This window comes from Pelophylax lessonae (genome assembly GCF_965119305.1).
Source record: "Pelophylax lessonae genome assembly, chromosome: 2".
In the NCBI taxonomy this organism is placed as follows: Eukaryota; Metazoa; Chordata; class Amphibia; order Anura; family Ranidae; genus Pelophylax; species Pelophylax lessonae.
Genome location: NC_138769.1, coordinates 270584417 through 270600027, shown reverse-complemented (window position 1 = coordinate 270600027; position 15611 = coordinate 270584417). Strand labels below are relative to the sequence as shown.

At 43.6% G+C, this 15611-nt stretch overlaps 1 protein-coding gene across 2 annotated transcripts in view; it reads right to left on the bottom strand.

Moving 5' to 3' along the window:
* REN (renin) overlaps positions 1–15611 on the bottom strand; it is an 822085-nt gene that overhangs the window by 104004 nt on the left and 702470 nt on the right. Inside the window, exon 8 of one of the 2 annotated variants that reach the window (XM_082245108.1) lies at positions 5029–5127. The exons of the other annotated variant lie outside the window; for it this stretch is intronic. Coding sequence (XP_082101234.1) covers positions 5029–5127 — 99 coding nt within the window. The remainder of the gene's footprint in view (positions 1–5028; positions 5128–15611) is intronic. 2 annotated transcript variants of the gene reach the window in all.

The following is a 15611-nucleotide window of genomic DNA, read 5'->3' as shown; positions in this document are numbered from 1 at the left end:
AGGATGAGGAGGAGGAGGAGGATGAAGAGGTAACATTTCCAAGGCTTTCAGGGCAGTCATTCACAGGGGCTCCGAGGGTGGGTTCCTGCACACACAAACGCCAGGGACACAATTGTCCAGCAGGGGCACAGTTCTGGAGGATGAGAAGGATGAGGAGGAGGAGCTGGAGGAGGAGATGGAACCATGTTCACAGCAGGGTGGCACCCAGGTCAGCTCATGGCCATCACTGGTGCGTGGCTGGGGGGATACAGAGGACACGGACGATACACCTCCCACAGAGGACAGCCTTTCGTTGCCTCTGGGCAGCCTGGCACACATGAGCAATTACATGCTGCAGTGTCTCCACAACGACCGCCGAGTTGCCCACATTCTAACTTGTGCTGATTACTGGGTGGCCACGCTGCTGGATCCCCGTTACAAGGACAACGTACCGTCCTTAATTCACTCACTGGAGCGTGATCGAAAGATGCGCGAGTACAAGCGCACGCTGGTAGACGCGATGCTGCTGGCATTCCCACCTGACAGCGGGGCCACAGTGGAAGCACAAGGCAGAGGAGGAGGAGAAGGAGGAGGAGGAGGAGGAAAAAGGTCGCCAACGCAACCAGGGCACCGCCAGCACCTCAGAAGGCAGGGTTAGCATGGCCGAAATGTGGAAAAGCTTTGTCAGCATGCCACAACAAACAGCAGCACCAGCAGTCATATGGAACGTCTTAGCAGGAGGCAGCATTTCACCAACATGGTGGAGCAGTATGTGTGCACACGCCTAGACGTACTGAATGAGGGGTCTGCCCCCTTCAACTTCTGGGTCTCCAAGTTGGGCACATGGCCTGAGCTTGCCCTTTACGCCTTGGAGGTGCTGGCGTGCCCTGCAGCCAGTGTATTATCTGAACGGGTATTTAGCACGGCTGGGGGCGTTATCACAGACAAGCGCAGCCGCCTGTCCAGAGACAATGTGGACAAGCTCACGTTCATTAAAATGAACCAGGCATGGATACCACGGGACTTTTCCGTACCTTGTGCAGAATAGCGATGGATACCGACCTTACCCAGCCATTGTTCTATTTTTGCTCTTTCTCACTCTTTTGGGGTGTACCCTCATTTAAAATTTCTGAAAAGAAGCAGTGTTGGCTACCTCGTCCTCCTCCTCCACCGCCGCTTCCACCTACACCGCCCATAGGTGTGCACAGCCTATTGCATTAGGGTGTGCACCCCAAAGTTTAAATACACATGCATGTGTTTGCCTACATGTACATGGCCCCGATACATTACTCTCCCTGCTGGCAAAGTGAAATAGAGCAGAGCAGGTCCGAGGGAGATCTTTCCCATCTCCTCACTGGCAAACAGAGCGATAATGCTATGTGCCCTAGGTGATTAGGGTGTGCCCAGGTACACCCGGCACACCCTGTGCGCACGCCAATGACACTGCCACATCCACCACCACCTCAACCTCCCTCCTACTCCATATGGGCCTCGTCCTTCAGAGATGAAGAACATTGTTTTATTTTTCTGTTTTTTTTTGTTGTTTTAAGTTATTTCCCTATCCACATTTGTTTGCAGAGCACTTGCCATGCTCTTAACTACATTTTGCTGCCATTTGCAGCACTCTAGCCCTTTCCATTGGTGTTTTAGAGCCATTTTAGTGCCTGAAAGTTCGGGTCCCCATTGACTTCAATGGGGTTCGGTGTCCGGGGAAAGTTCGGCAAAAGTCCGGGACACGGACCCGGACTTTTTTTTAAAGTTTGGCCGAACCCGCCGAACACGGACATCCAGGTGTCCGCTCAACTCTACTTCTGTATCCTGTGAATGCCTAATGTACCTTCAGCCACCGAATACTACGTTCTTAGCTGTCAGGTAAACCCATGTGGGCTAATTTTTGGGGCCTATACTGGCCGACACTTACTTCTTTATCCTGTGAATGCCTAATGTACCTTCAGCCACAGAATACTACGTTCTTAGCTGTCACGTAAACGCATGTGGGCTAATTTTTGGGGCCTGCAATGGCCGACATTTACTTCTTTATCCTGTGAATGCCTCATTTTTCAGACTGGAATTTAAAATCAATGGGTCTGTAAAGGTTCCGCCAAATTGTGGAATGGATGCAGACCTATTTTACAGATGTGTGAATGGACTCTATATGTATTTGACATGTATTTACCGGCTGCTGTCAGTTCTGGCTGATTTATGAAAAAAAAAATAATAATTTTTTGCTGTAAAAAAAATAAATAAAAATTTAGGGCAACTTTTCCAATTGCAATACTTCTGTTATGACATTGTCCATGTGCTGGGACTATTTGTGCACAGATAGTACGTCTTTTGTGGCTGCAAATATGACCTAAAGGTTTTTAAAGTTCGCCTCCCATTAAAGTCAATGGGGCCCGCCGCGAACTTGCGGTTCGTGGACTTTTGAGAAAATTTGCGGTTGACGTTCCCAAACCGCCCCAAGCCGATGCTCGTCCATCACTAGTGATCATTGTTCATCTTCAATACCTTCTCATCTTTTCTTGAAGGCCTTGTACCATCGGTACACTTGTGCAGATGATAGCGCAGCTTTTCCATAAACTTTCCTCACCATTTCCAATAATTCAGTATTTTTGATACACTTTTACCCAATTTTACACACATTTTTATCAAGTACTGCTGTTCCAAACTTGCTTGCATTTTTCTTAATAGTAGGCACTTGAACAGGGTGTCACAAAAAAGACTCTGAGAGGGCTGAAATGCCACTAATCAGTGTTCTAACGTATACTTGGCACCCCACCCCTAGTGACCTTAGCCAGCTTCTCTCTTCACAGAGCCATTCTCGAGCATAGGAACTTCATTCACATTATATTCTGGAGTGGACACACCTAGTTTTCATGTGGATTGTTATTTGGAGCACTTATTTAGTGAATTGTCACGGATTTGGCTTATCACAGACTGATATGTCACTGACTGTTGGAGCTTATTTTTGTTCAATATCAGTTCTCTGCATTTTTTTTTTCTAAACAGAATATTGCATGTGTATATTGATTGGAATCACTTTTGAACACAGTTTATTATACAAGCAGGATTTATTGTAGCCAAAGAGATGCACCACTGTTGTAATCCCTATTTGGAGATGTTTAGGTAGACTGTTGCACTAGTTTCCACCTACCAAAAAAAAAAACCCAAAAGAAAAACACTTTTATGTTTCATTTAGCAGGTGCATTAAAAATTTAGACCCTCCCATCAAATGAAATCAGATTTGCCTACAGTAAATAAATAGACTGATATTAGTATACATTGGACATTTATCAAAATGGTGTTATTTTTTGCATCTGCTAACAAACCACTGTTTTAAAGTGGAAGTAAACTCTTTTTATGCACTTGTGCCTACAGATAAGCCTACAATAAGGCATACCTGTAGGTACCATAAATATATCATAAACCTGTACTGTTTAGGAGATATTAACACTGCATGCAGCTGGTGACATGAAGGGGGTGGCATGGTCCATGACTTCATCAGATGGCTGAAGCACACAAATCCAGAAGGAAGACCAGATGAAGATGGAAGCCCTCTCAGTGATGACAGCACACAGCTGGAGAGCTTGGTTCCAGTGGCGGCTGGTGCTCAAAATTTTTTTGGTGGGGGGGGGGGGCGCAAACAGAAAAATCGAATAGGCATTGCTTTGCGGCAAAAAAATGCGGCAAAAAATTACATGTCTTTGAGGTCACAAAAGTGTGAAAGGAGCCTTCAGTAATCAAAGTATAGTGTGCCCCCATTCAATGCAGAGTTACCACAGCATCCCCCCATCAATGCAGAGTTACCACAGCATGCCCCATCAATGCAGACTTACCACAGCATGCCCCCATCAATGCAGAGTTACCACAGCATGCCCCAATTCAATGCAGAGTTAGCACAGGGTGCCCCCATTCAATGCAGGGCTAGCACAGCATGCCCCCATTCAATGCAGAGTTACCACAGCATGCCCCCATCAATGCAGAGTTACCACAGCGTGCCCCATTTCAATGCAGAGTAAGCACAGTGTGCCCCCATTCAATGCAGAATTAGCACAGCGTGCCCCCATTCAATGCAGAGTTAGCACAGCGTGCCCCCATTCAATGCAGAGATAGCACAGCGTGCAGAGAGACCAGTGCACTTACCTGATGCAGCGGCGGCTTCTCCCTCCTCCTCCTCCTCCTCGGCCAATCGCAAAAGTTCGCCTTTCGGCCAATCAGGATACAGGTCTCGGACCCGCTTCCTGATTGACCAGGAGGAGGATCCTAGTGACAATACCGAATATTCCTTCGCTATTGTCACACAATGGGTGGGCCCGGGCGCACTGCTGTGCACCCCGGGTCCACCCTTTTCTGAAGCCTATTAGAGCCTTTGGCTCTAATCACGTGCTTCAGAAGAAAAAAACCCCATTGGACTCAATGCGTCCGGCGCACCGCATGCAGATTAGGGGGCCGGGCGCATGGATAGGGGGGCGGCGCCCCTGTGCCCCCAACGCACCGGCTGCCACTGCTTGGTTCTAAGGTAAGTAATTCATAATGTGCCAACTAGCACATTGCACTAGCTAACTACATACCTGCACATTATGCCTTTACCTTGCAGGGTTTTATAAAAAAAAAAAATTGTGCGATTTACTACCGCTTTAATAATTAACGCCCATTGTCAAATGTGACTGCTTAAATGTGGTTCTTAGGTTACATATATAAAAGGTCTTTGACACTCAAGAACATTTGTTTTAAATGCAGTCATAAGAAAGATGGGTTCTGGTAAAATTTGTACTGCACTGTGTTAAACATTTTTTCCAAGCTCGTTTCCATTTGGTCTGCAATAAGATCATCTATGGTAATTCACAATGAAACACTGTTTCAGGGATAGGTAACTGTGTTATAAATAACACTGCAACTAACACTAACACTGCAACTACTAATAAGTAATTTCAAGCACAAGTAAGCACTTTTCCTTCTCAATCAACAGCTATATTTGTGTTTTTTTGCATCACCTTAAAACTTATATTATAAGTAGATATGAAAGCATTACATATACAAGTCACATACCCGCAAGACGTATGTTGACCCTTTCAGTGGGTACTCTTTCTCTCCAAAATGAAAGGAGATGTCAGGAAGATGGGAAATTGAATCACAATCTACAGAGTACTGTGAAAGAGAATTATGTAACAACATTAGTAAAACAATATGAGGATATAATGGGTAATGTGATGTACAGAAAAATCGATGATGTTATGAAGGCACCAAACAAAACCAAAAAGTCCGCTATTAGAAATATTGTACTTAACCACTTCTGGACCAGAAGATTTTACCCCCTTAATGCAGAGGCCATTTTTCGCGATACAGCACTGCATTATTTTAAGTGACATGTGCGTGGTTGTGCGACACTGTACTCAAATAAAATTTTTACAAAAAGTGCAGCGCTAAAGTAATTTGAATAATAATGTGGCAAGTGGAAAACCACAAAAAAAACATATACAATATAAGCAAAATAGTGTCCAAAATACTGAATAAAGTCCCAAAACAAAAATGCAAATGAAAATGAATCCGCATGCAAGGTGTTGAGGAGAACAATCCTTTTCAGTGACACCCAGGGAAAAGTGAAGGATGGGGACACCTCTGTGCACAAGTATCACAAGCAGCTTACCAGAACTCCTTGGCTACTCAATTTAATGAGACAGCCTCTCCCAGCAAGATGTTATACCAATGTCACCAGCTTCATAATCACTCCATCATATATGCATGAGTATATAAAAAGAATAAAAGCCCATAGCGTAATTCCGTAACATATAAAATCCAATTTATTAAAAGAATACTACTCACAATGAGAAGGTAAAAAACAGGTACATAGAACGTGCTGTTCCCAGGACCAGGTAGCGGCGGCCCACAATTGTCCAAAGCAGCATCAAGCAATGTAAAGCAGCCGGCTCTGTAAGGGGGCGTGTGGACTTTGTGTCTGGAGTCGCCAACGTTTCGTCATCAAAAGACTTCGTCCTTCGCCCAGACGCAGTTGAGTATACTTTTACATATTTTCCTCTTTTAGTAGCTGCGGTATTGTCTTTATAAGACTATTTTTTGAGGTTACTTGTGCGCAGGGGATATATTGTATCACCAGTAGAGGGCAGATTTGTGTTATACATATATATTTTTTCATATTTTGCTTATATTGTATATGTTTTTTTTGTGGTTTTCCACTTGCCACATTATTATTCAAATTACTTTAGCGCTGCACTTTTTGTAAAGATTTTGGTTATTGATCACTGTAAGTTGATTTTGGTGCTAGCTGCTCACATAATTCATATCGAATACACTGTCATTTATTTAACTTTTTTCTCCACTCAAATAAAATTGATGTTCTTTTTTTCCCCACAAATAGAGCTTTCTTTTGGTGGTATTTGATCACCTGCGTGATTTTTATTTTTGCGCTATAAACAAAAAAAAAAAAAAAACTTCTGCTGTAAAACATTCCCAACGAAAACAAATGTAAAAATCTAATTTTTTCATCATTTTAGAAAATGTATTCTGCTACATATTTTTGGTAAAAAAAAAAATCCCAATCAGTGTATATTGATTGGTTTGCACAAAAGTTATTCAATCTACAAACTAGGGGAAAGATTTATGTCAATTTTATTTATTTTATTTTTTTACTAGTAATGGCGATCAGCGATTTTTAGCGGGACTGCGAACAGATCGGACACCTAACTGACATTTTTGACACTTTTAGGGGGACCAGTGACATTACTACAGTAATCAGTGCTAAAAATATGCACTATTACTGTTCTAATGACACTGGCAGGGAAGGCGTTAACACAGAGGGCAATCAAAGGGTTAAATGTGTCCCTAGGGGGTGCTTTCTAACTGTGTCGGGGATGGGCTTGTTGAATGAACACAGAGACCTGTGTTCCTAAATAAGAGGAACACAGGATCCCTGTGTTCATTACTGACAGAACAGTGGTCTGCCATGTTTACAATGGCGGACCGCCATTCTGTCTCCACGAGGACCTATAGCAGGTGACCGGCGGCAACCGCATCCACCAGGCCCGTTGATTGGTGCGCGTGCATGCCCCCACTAGCGGTCCTGCGAAATGACTTACAGGTACGTCTTTCGCGGGACATAGCCGGCCTGCCACAGTATAAGTACGGAGGCTGGTCGAAAAGTGGTTAATAAATTAAATAAATTGCTACACAAAATTCTTAATTGGATTTGTTTCACAATAGGAAACATTTAGTCCTCTTGCACATAATACTCCTGTTTGAGCATCTACTTTTTCAGACGTTGTTTTTTGTATGTATTTGCGTGTATTTTTACGCATATTTTTGCGTAGACACACACACATTTTTGGGCAAGTGCACGAAAACTTATTCTCACGTTATTGTTCTCCACAGTATTTAAATGGCAATTTTCGCACATTTTCGTGTATGAGGCCTGTATACAGACCAAAAATGCAGATTTTTCTATTTTATTTTTACTGAAGAATGCATAGTGCTTGTTTATGCGCCTGTGTGCATAGGCCCATTACAATTAATGATCTGTATTTTAGCTCAGTAAAAAAAAAGCTGAGTTAGACTTACCGGTAAATCCTTTTCTAATAGTCTTCCAGGACAGCCCATGAGACCTAGGGCTCCTCCTACCAGAACAGGAAACACATTAAACCCAATCAAATAAAAGGCGTTGCCCTAGTCCTAACCTTCAGTATTCTCGAGAACCATAGGACATCCTGTAAAACATATACAGTGGGTACGGAAAGTATTCAGACCCCCTTAAATTTTTCACTCTTTGTTATATTGCAGCCATTTGCTAAAATCATTTAAGTTCATTCTTCTTCCTCATGAATGTACACATATCACCCCATACTGACAGAAAAACACAGAATTGTTGACATTGTTGCAGATTTATTAAAAAAGAAAAACTGAAATATCACATGGTCCTAAGTATTCAGACCCTTTGCTCAGTATTTAGTAGAAGCCCCCTTTTGATCTAATACAGCCAGGAGTCTTTTTGGCAAAGATGCAACAAGTCTTTCACACCTGGATTTGGGGATCCTCTGCCATTCCTCCTTGCAGATCCTCTCCAGTTCTGTCAGGTTGGATGGTAAACGTTGGTGGACAGCCATTTTTAGGTCTCTCCAGAGATGCTCAATTGGGTTTAAGTCAGGGCTCTGGCTGGGCCATTCAAGAACAGTCACAGAGTTGTTGTGAAGCCACTCCTTCGTTATTTTAGCTGTGTGCTTAGGGTCATTGTCTTGTTGGAAGGTAAACCTTCGGCCCAGTCTGAGGTCCAGAGCACTCTGGAGAAGGTTTTTGTCCAGGATATCCCTGTACTTGGCCGCATTCATCTTTCCCTCGATTGCAGCCAGTCGTCCTGTCCCTGCAGCTGAAAAACACCCCCACAGCATGATGCTGCCACCACCATGCTTCACTGTTGGGACTGTATTGGACAGGTGATGAGCAGTGCCTGGTTTTCTCCACACATACCGCTTAGAATTAAGGCCAAAAAGTTCTATTTTGGTCTCATCAGACCAGAGAATCTTATTTCTCACCATCTTGGAGTCCTTCAGGTGTTTTTTTGAAAACTCCATGCGGGCTTTCATGTGTCTTACACTGAGGAGAAGCTTCCGTCGGGCCACTCTGCCATAAAGCCCCGACTGGTGGAGGGCTGCAGTGATGGTTGACTTTCTACAACTTTCTCCCATCTCCTGACTGCATCTCTGGAGCTCAGCCACAGTGATCTTTGGGTTCTTCTTTACCTCTCTCACCAAGGCTCTTCTCCCCCGATAGCTCAGTTTGGCCGGACGGCCAGCTCTAGGAAGGGTTCTGGTCGTCCCAAACGTCTTCCATTTGAGGATTATGGAGGCCACTGTGCTCTTAGGAACCTTAAGTGCAGCAGAAATCTTTTTGTAACCTTGGCCAGATCTGTGCCTTGCCACAATTCTGTCTCTGAGCTCTTCAGGCAGTTCCTTTGACCTCATGATTCTCATTTGCTCTGACATGCATTGTGATCTGGAAGGTCTTATATAGACAGGTGTGTGGCTTTCCTAATCAAGTCCAATCAGTATAATTAAACACAGCTGGACTCAAATGAAGGTGTAGAACCATCTCAAGGATGATCAGAAGAAATGGAAAGCACCTGAGTTAAATATATGAGTGTCACAGCAAAGGGTCTGAATACTTAGGACCATGTGATATTTCAGTTTTTCTTTTTTAATAAATCTGCAACAATGTCAACAATTCTGTGTTTTTCTGTCAGTATGGGGTGCTATGTGTACATTCATGAGGAAGAAGAATGAACTTAAATGATTTTAGCAAATGGCTGCAATATAACAAAGAGTGAAAAATTTAAGGGGGTCTGAATACTTTCCGTACCCACTGTATATATATATACATAATACATTATACATAATACAAGATAACGCTGGGTGGAAATCCAGCTGTTCTGGAAGACAATTAGAAAAGGAGTTACCGATAAGTCTAACTCAGCTTTTCTCAAGTCGTCTTCTTAGGACAGCCCAGGAGACGATGAGCAAGAAACGTACCGGTCTAGGGAGGGACTACTGCTTGGAGCACCTTTCGACCAAATGCCTGTTCCTGAGAAGAGAGGAGGTCCAGGCGATAATGTCTAACAAAGGTCGAAAAGTTAGACCAGGTAGCTGCCTTACAGACCTGTTCTGGTGAGGCTCCAGCCCTTTCAGCCCCAGATGTGGACAAGGCCCTTGTTGAATGTGCGTTGATAAATGGTGGAACCACATTCTTTGCTTTATAGGCTTATGCAATAGCCTGCTTTATCCACCTAGCTATGGTGGCTTTTAGAAGTTCTATTACACCTTTGTGTGCCAGAAAAAAGCACAAATAGGGTATCACACTTCCTAAAGGTTTTAAGCCAAAAGAGCTCTTCTGACATCCAAAAAACTAAAAATTCTTTTTAATTTTTTGGGGAACTACAAAAGGTAGGTAGTACAATATCCTGTGCTCTAGCTACCTTAGGTAAAAAACCCTGGATCAATTTTTAACACTATTCTATCCTCAAAAATCATAAGAAAAGGCTCTCTAATTGAGAGGGCCTGTAATTCACTAACTCTTCTAGCTGACGTCACTGCAATTAGGAATGCAGTTTTCAGAGTGAGTAGTTTTTCTGTTAAGTCCTTCAAGGGTTAAAAAGGGGTTGTTACCAAAGGACCAGGGATGGGTTTCAAGTTGGACATGCTTTGACCACTACAGGCTTAGCCTGGGCAATAGCCTTGCAGAACATAGCTATCGTGGGATTTTCCCGAAGGGAATACTGAAGAAGGTTGCTAATGGCAGCAGCCTGCACTTTCAAGTACTAAGGGAGAGGCCCTTATCTATGCCCTCTTGAAAAAATTCAAGAATAGACGGTACATCTGGAGATGTCCTATGTTTTTCAGCCATCCAAGAATTAAACTTTTTCCACACCTTGGAATATATAGCTCTTGTGACAGGTTTTCAACAGTTAATCAAGGTCTTTATTACCTTGTCTGAGAACCCTTGGGAACTTAGTATCTGCTCTTTAGATACCAAGCTGTTAGGTTCAAGGACCTGATGTGCGGATGGGTCACCGGACCCTGAGTCAACAGGTCCTGTCTCCAGGGCAAAATTATTGGAGGCCTGGAGGCTAGGGCCTGTAGGCGTGAAAACCATGGCCTTTTGGGCCAGAAGGGAGCTATTAGAATCAGATCTGTGTCCTCTTGGAAGAATTTCCGGAGGACCTCCAAGATTAGCCTGACTGAAGGGAAGGCATAGCAGAGATTGAAAGACCAAGGGTTCACAAAGGCGTCGATCCCCAGGGACTGATCCCATTGGTTCAGGGGAAAAAAAACTTTTTGTTTTGCTGTTTGTTTGAGCTGTAAAAAGGTCCACTTCTGGAAGGCCCCACTTGGCCGCAGTTTCTGCAAAGTCCTTTGGGTTGAGGAACTGATTGTCCCGACACACCTGGTGGCGGCTGAGGTGGTCTGTTAATACATCCTGAGTCTCCTTCAGATGAATAGCTGAAATGGAGGCAAGATGCCGCTTTGCCCAAGAGAATATTTTTTGGGCTATGCACTGTAACCCCCGACTCTGTGTACCTCCTTTTTGTTGAGGTACGCCACCGTAGCTATGTTGTCAGATCAAATCTGCAGATGACTTCCCTTTTTGTCCATCTGAAAAGAACTCTAAGGCTTTTTTTAAGTACCCTGGTGGGAACTTTCACCTTCAGTTCCAAGGAATCTGGAAATCCGTCCCAGTTCTTTAACAGGAACCATTGGAGGGGACGCTGTTGGTACCGTGCACAAGGGACATCTGGAAAACAGGAGGTCATGAGGCCTATGACTCTTGTTATGTACCTGAATGAGACCCACTGGTTGGTTTGTTGATCATCCATCTCAGTGACTCAAGGAACTCCTGAACTGTTTGGAGGTCTTTTTCCAGTTTTTGATTTGAATCCGCCTCCACCAGGAGGCCGTCCAGGTAGGGGATGATCCTAATGGACTTCAGTCTCAGCGGGGCTAAAACTTCCCCCAGGACCTTGGTGAAGATAAGAGGGGCTGAGGATAACCCAAAGGGCCCCGCTCGAAACTGATAGTGTCTGACCTCTGGTCCTAGCTTCACTGCTAGTCGTAGGAACTTCTGGTGAGCCAGGTGAACGGGGATGTGAAAAATAAGCTTCCTTTAAGTCCAGTGTAGTCATGAAACATTTTGGATACAGCAGGCTTCCTATGGAATGCACCAATTCCCTGCGAAAAATGCTTGTACCTTATCGAGAGATTTTAAAAGTGAATAGATTTAAAAGTCAATCGATAATTTCCCTGAGGGTTTTCTAATCACAAAACTGTGTGACTAAAAAACCCTTTGCCCTGTTCCTCCTTTGGAACAGGTATCAATACCTTTTGATCTACTAAGTTTCTGTGCAGCTGCTTTGACTTTATCCTTGGGGAGACTGGTAATTTCTCTGGGAATTGAAATCCAGTCTGTACCTTGTGGACAGGACACTAGGTCCACATTTAAAAGGGATTGATTTCTACTGTGGGAGGAGGGCCCTTAATCTTCTGCCCACTCTGCGAAAGGAGTCCTTGTGGTTTGGCGGGGTGCTGAGGAGGGTTAACAGGATGCTCCCCCTACCCCTACCTTTGTGTCCAGTCCAGTGTTTCTTGGACACGGCCTGAACCTCACGTGGCCCTTGCTGTTTTGCCCCTGCCCTGAAAGAACTTTCGGGTATATGGGGATTTTTTCTTTTCTGGAATTGACTTATTTTTGTCAACAGTACGTTCCAGAGCTTCTGTCAGCCGAGGCCTGAAGAGATGGTCTCCTGTAAAGGGGAGACCACAGAGGCGTAGTTTGGAAGTACAGTCACCAGACCATGACTTGAGCCAGAAACTTCTCCTGCCAAAGCTGAGGTTCTGGCTGTTATCTATCCGCCTCAGCGGATGAATCAGCCAAGAAACTCACTGCTAAGAGATTGATTGCCAGTGATTGGTAACAGGATCACACATGAGTTGTCTGTTCAGGGTGATGGGGGAAATCGGAGTAATCCGCACTCATCCTCCTCCATTCATTAAATAATGACACACAACTGTGAACACACAGGGTGTTAGCATGGTTGGTGAACTCATGATCTAGCAATCTTTGTCTATGAGCATAGTCCACTGCACCAAAGTGCAGAATATTCATTTCTGTTTTTACATAAGGAGGAACAGGTAAGGATAAACCTCACTGACAATCTATTTTGGAATTTTATTCCATAATTCTTTGCTGTCATCAAAGGAAAACCTTTTATTTTATTTAGAAAAAAATGGTTTCCTTTCAGGATTTTCCCATTCCAGCTTGATTGTATTTTAGCAAAGAGCTGTGTATAGGGAAAACTCTAGCCTTTTTCTTATGTGTTGCATACATAAGATCATGCCAAAAAAAGCTACTGCTAAGTGATTGATTGCCAGTGATTGGTAATCACACACACACACTGAGTTGTTTGTTCAGGGTGGTGGGGGAGATTTGGTGTAATCAGCACTCATCCTCCTCCACCTTTCAGGTTTTTCCCATGGCAGCTTGATTTTTATAGTGAAAAAGTATACCTGCGCTCCTTACAAGGCAAACTAATAAATAAATCTCAATAAATATTGTGTATAAATAATATGTATAAAGTGCTAGTGCTCAACTTAAAATACACAATTCCTATGTCATAAATACCAATCAATGTACATAAATATACATAAATACATATATTATACACGTGAAGACAATAAATGTGAATAAAATCCTTCAATTAAACACGTGCTCAAATTGTGACAGTCTTTGTGCAAAACATAAGTCCAAAGTGCTGCGTGCTCGTATTACAAGTGGCGGTGCTCTCTGTACACGAGTAGGTGCTCCCCTCCTGGACCCCTACTCACCAGAAGCCAAATAATACACCGCTTTCAGAATATCCTTAGATAGGACAAGCCTTATTGGACCATCAACTCAACAGCTTTACTGTAGATCACATCATCCAGGTATTGCTCAAAAAAGAAAGAGATGCATGCATCGTGAAGTATGTAACCACTTTATTCGATGCACACAATACAAGATACACTTACAATATGGCAAAGGTTCAAACGCCTAAAAAACCATTTCACGGGTTGCCAATCAAAAGGGCTGTACTCACTCCCCGTGTCCCCGTATATCGGAAGGTGGATGCAGTCGGGCGTAGTACATACTCGGACGAACGGCTTGACGCGTTTCGCTCCGCACACAGAGCGTTATCAAAAGCAAGTCCGCTCCGGATACGTACTATATTTATAAGGTAACATAATTACATAATTGCTGACACGTAGAGGAACCGGAAGTGGAATGCCGCCATCTTGTGACTCCTATGATGACGAACTTCCTGTTCAACACATAGTTACATAGTTACATAGTTAGTGAGGCTGAAAAAAGACACAAGTCCATCCAGTTCAACCTATGATGTGTGTGTGTGTTTGCTTTTAACCGTACATTGTATACCCCTGTATGTTGTGGTCTTTAAGGTGTCCATCCAATAGTTTTTTGAAACTATCAATGCTCCCCGCTGATACGACTGCTTGCGGAAGAGAATTCCACATCCTTACCGCTCTTACAGTGAAGAACCCCTTACGCTCTTTAAGGTTAAACCGCCTTTCCTCAAGTTTTAGTGAGTGGCCACGTGTCTTATTGTATCTCCTTTCTCTGAATAGTTTGTTCCTTATGCTAGGGTCGCCAGTACAGTATTTGTACATTGATATCATATCCCCCCTCAATCGTCTCTTCTCCAGAGAGAATAAGTTCAGTGCTTGTAGTCTTTCCTCATAGCTGATGTCCTCCATTCCCCTAATTATTTTTGTTGCCCTTCTCTGGACTTTCTCCAGTTCCAGCACATCCTTCCTGAGGACCGGTGCCCAGAACTGGACAGCATACTCCAGATGTGGCCAGACCAGAGTCTTGTAGAGTGGAAGAATAATCTCTTTATTTCTGGAGTGAATCCCCTTTTTTATAAAACCCAGTATTCTGTTGGCTTTGCTTGCAGCGGCTTGGCATTGCATGCCACTGCCAAGCCTGTTGTCTACCAGTACCCCCAGGTCCCTTTCCATCCTAGACTCACCCAGAGGTTCCCCCCCTAGTGAGTAGCTTGCTTTCTGGTTTCTGGCCCCCAAGTGCATTACTTTACATTTTTCTACATTAAATCTCATCTGCCATGTAGTTGCCCACCCCGTTATTTTGTTCAGGTCTGCTTGCAAGATTTCCACATCCTGCATAGAAGATATTGGCATGCCTAATTTAGTATCATCTGCAAATACTGAGATTGTACTAGATATCCCCTCCTCTAGATCATTTATGAATAAATTAAACAGGATTGGTCCCAGGACAGAACCCTGGGGGACCCCACTTTCCACACCCGCCCAATCAGAGTACTCCCCATTAATCACCACCCTCTGGACTCTCCCCTGGAGCCAGTTCTCTATCCAGGTACTCACCTTATGGTCCATACCTACCTTCCTTAGTTTGTACAGTAAGCGTTTGTGGGGAACGGTGTCAAAGGCCTTTGCAAAGTCCAGATACACCACATCCACAGGCTTACCTTTATCTAAGTGGCAGCTCACTTCATCGTAGAAGGTTAATAGATTGGTTTGGCATGAACGATTTTTCATGAATCCATGCTGATTACTACTAATAATACCATTTTCATTACTAAAGTCTTGTATGTGGTCCCTTATCATCTCCTCCAAAATTTTGCAGACTACTGATGTTAGGCTGACCGGCCTATAGTTACCCGGGATATATCTCGGCCCTATATAACACCATCTTGCTATACCCTTTCTGTCATATCTGCAAGCATTGTTCCCACACCTTAAGCTTTCCATTAAGCTCTTTAATATTACATGATGTAATCTAATATGTTCCTAAAACATGGGCTTTAAATTAATATAGGTCCTGTAGTATTAATATTCCGGTGGCGAAACCGGAAGTGGCTCCGCCATATTGGGACTCACATCCTCATCTTACTAACATGCCGGAACCAGAAGTGACATTGTTATGTCGGGGTTCACCCGATGACGCACTTCCTGCACATCGCTATGATCTAGACTACTACTCATACGACCCATTATGTGTACAGAACTGTCTGCAGATCTATGCCTATGTTTTAACTAAGA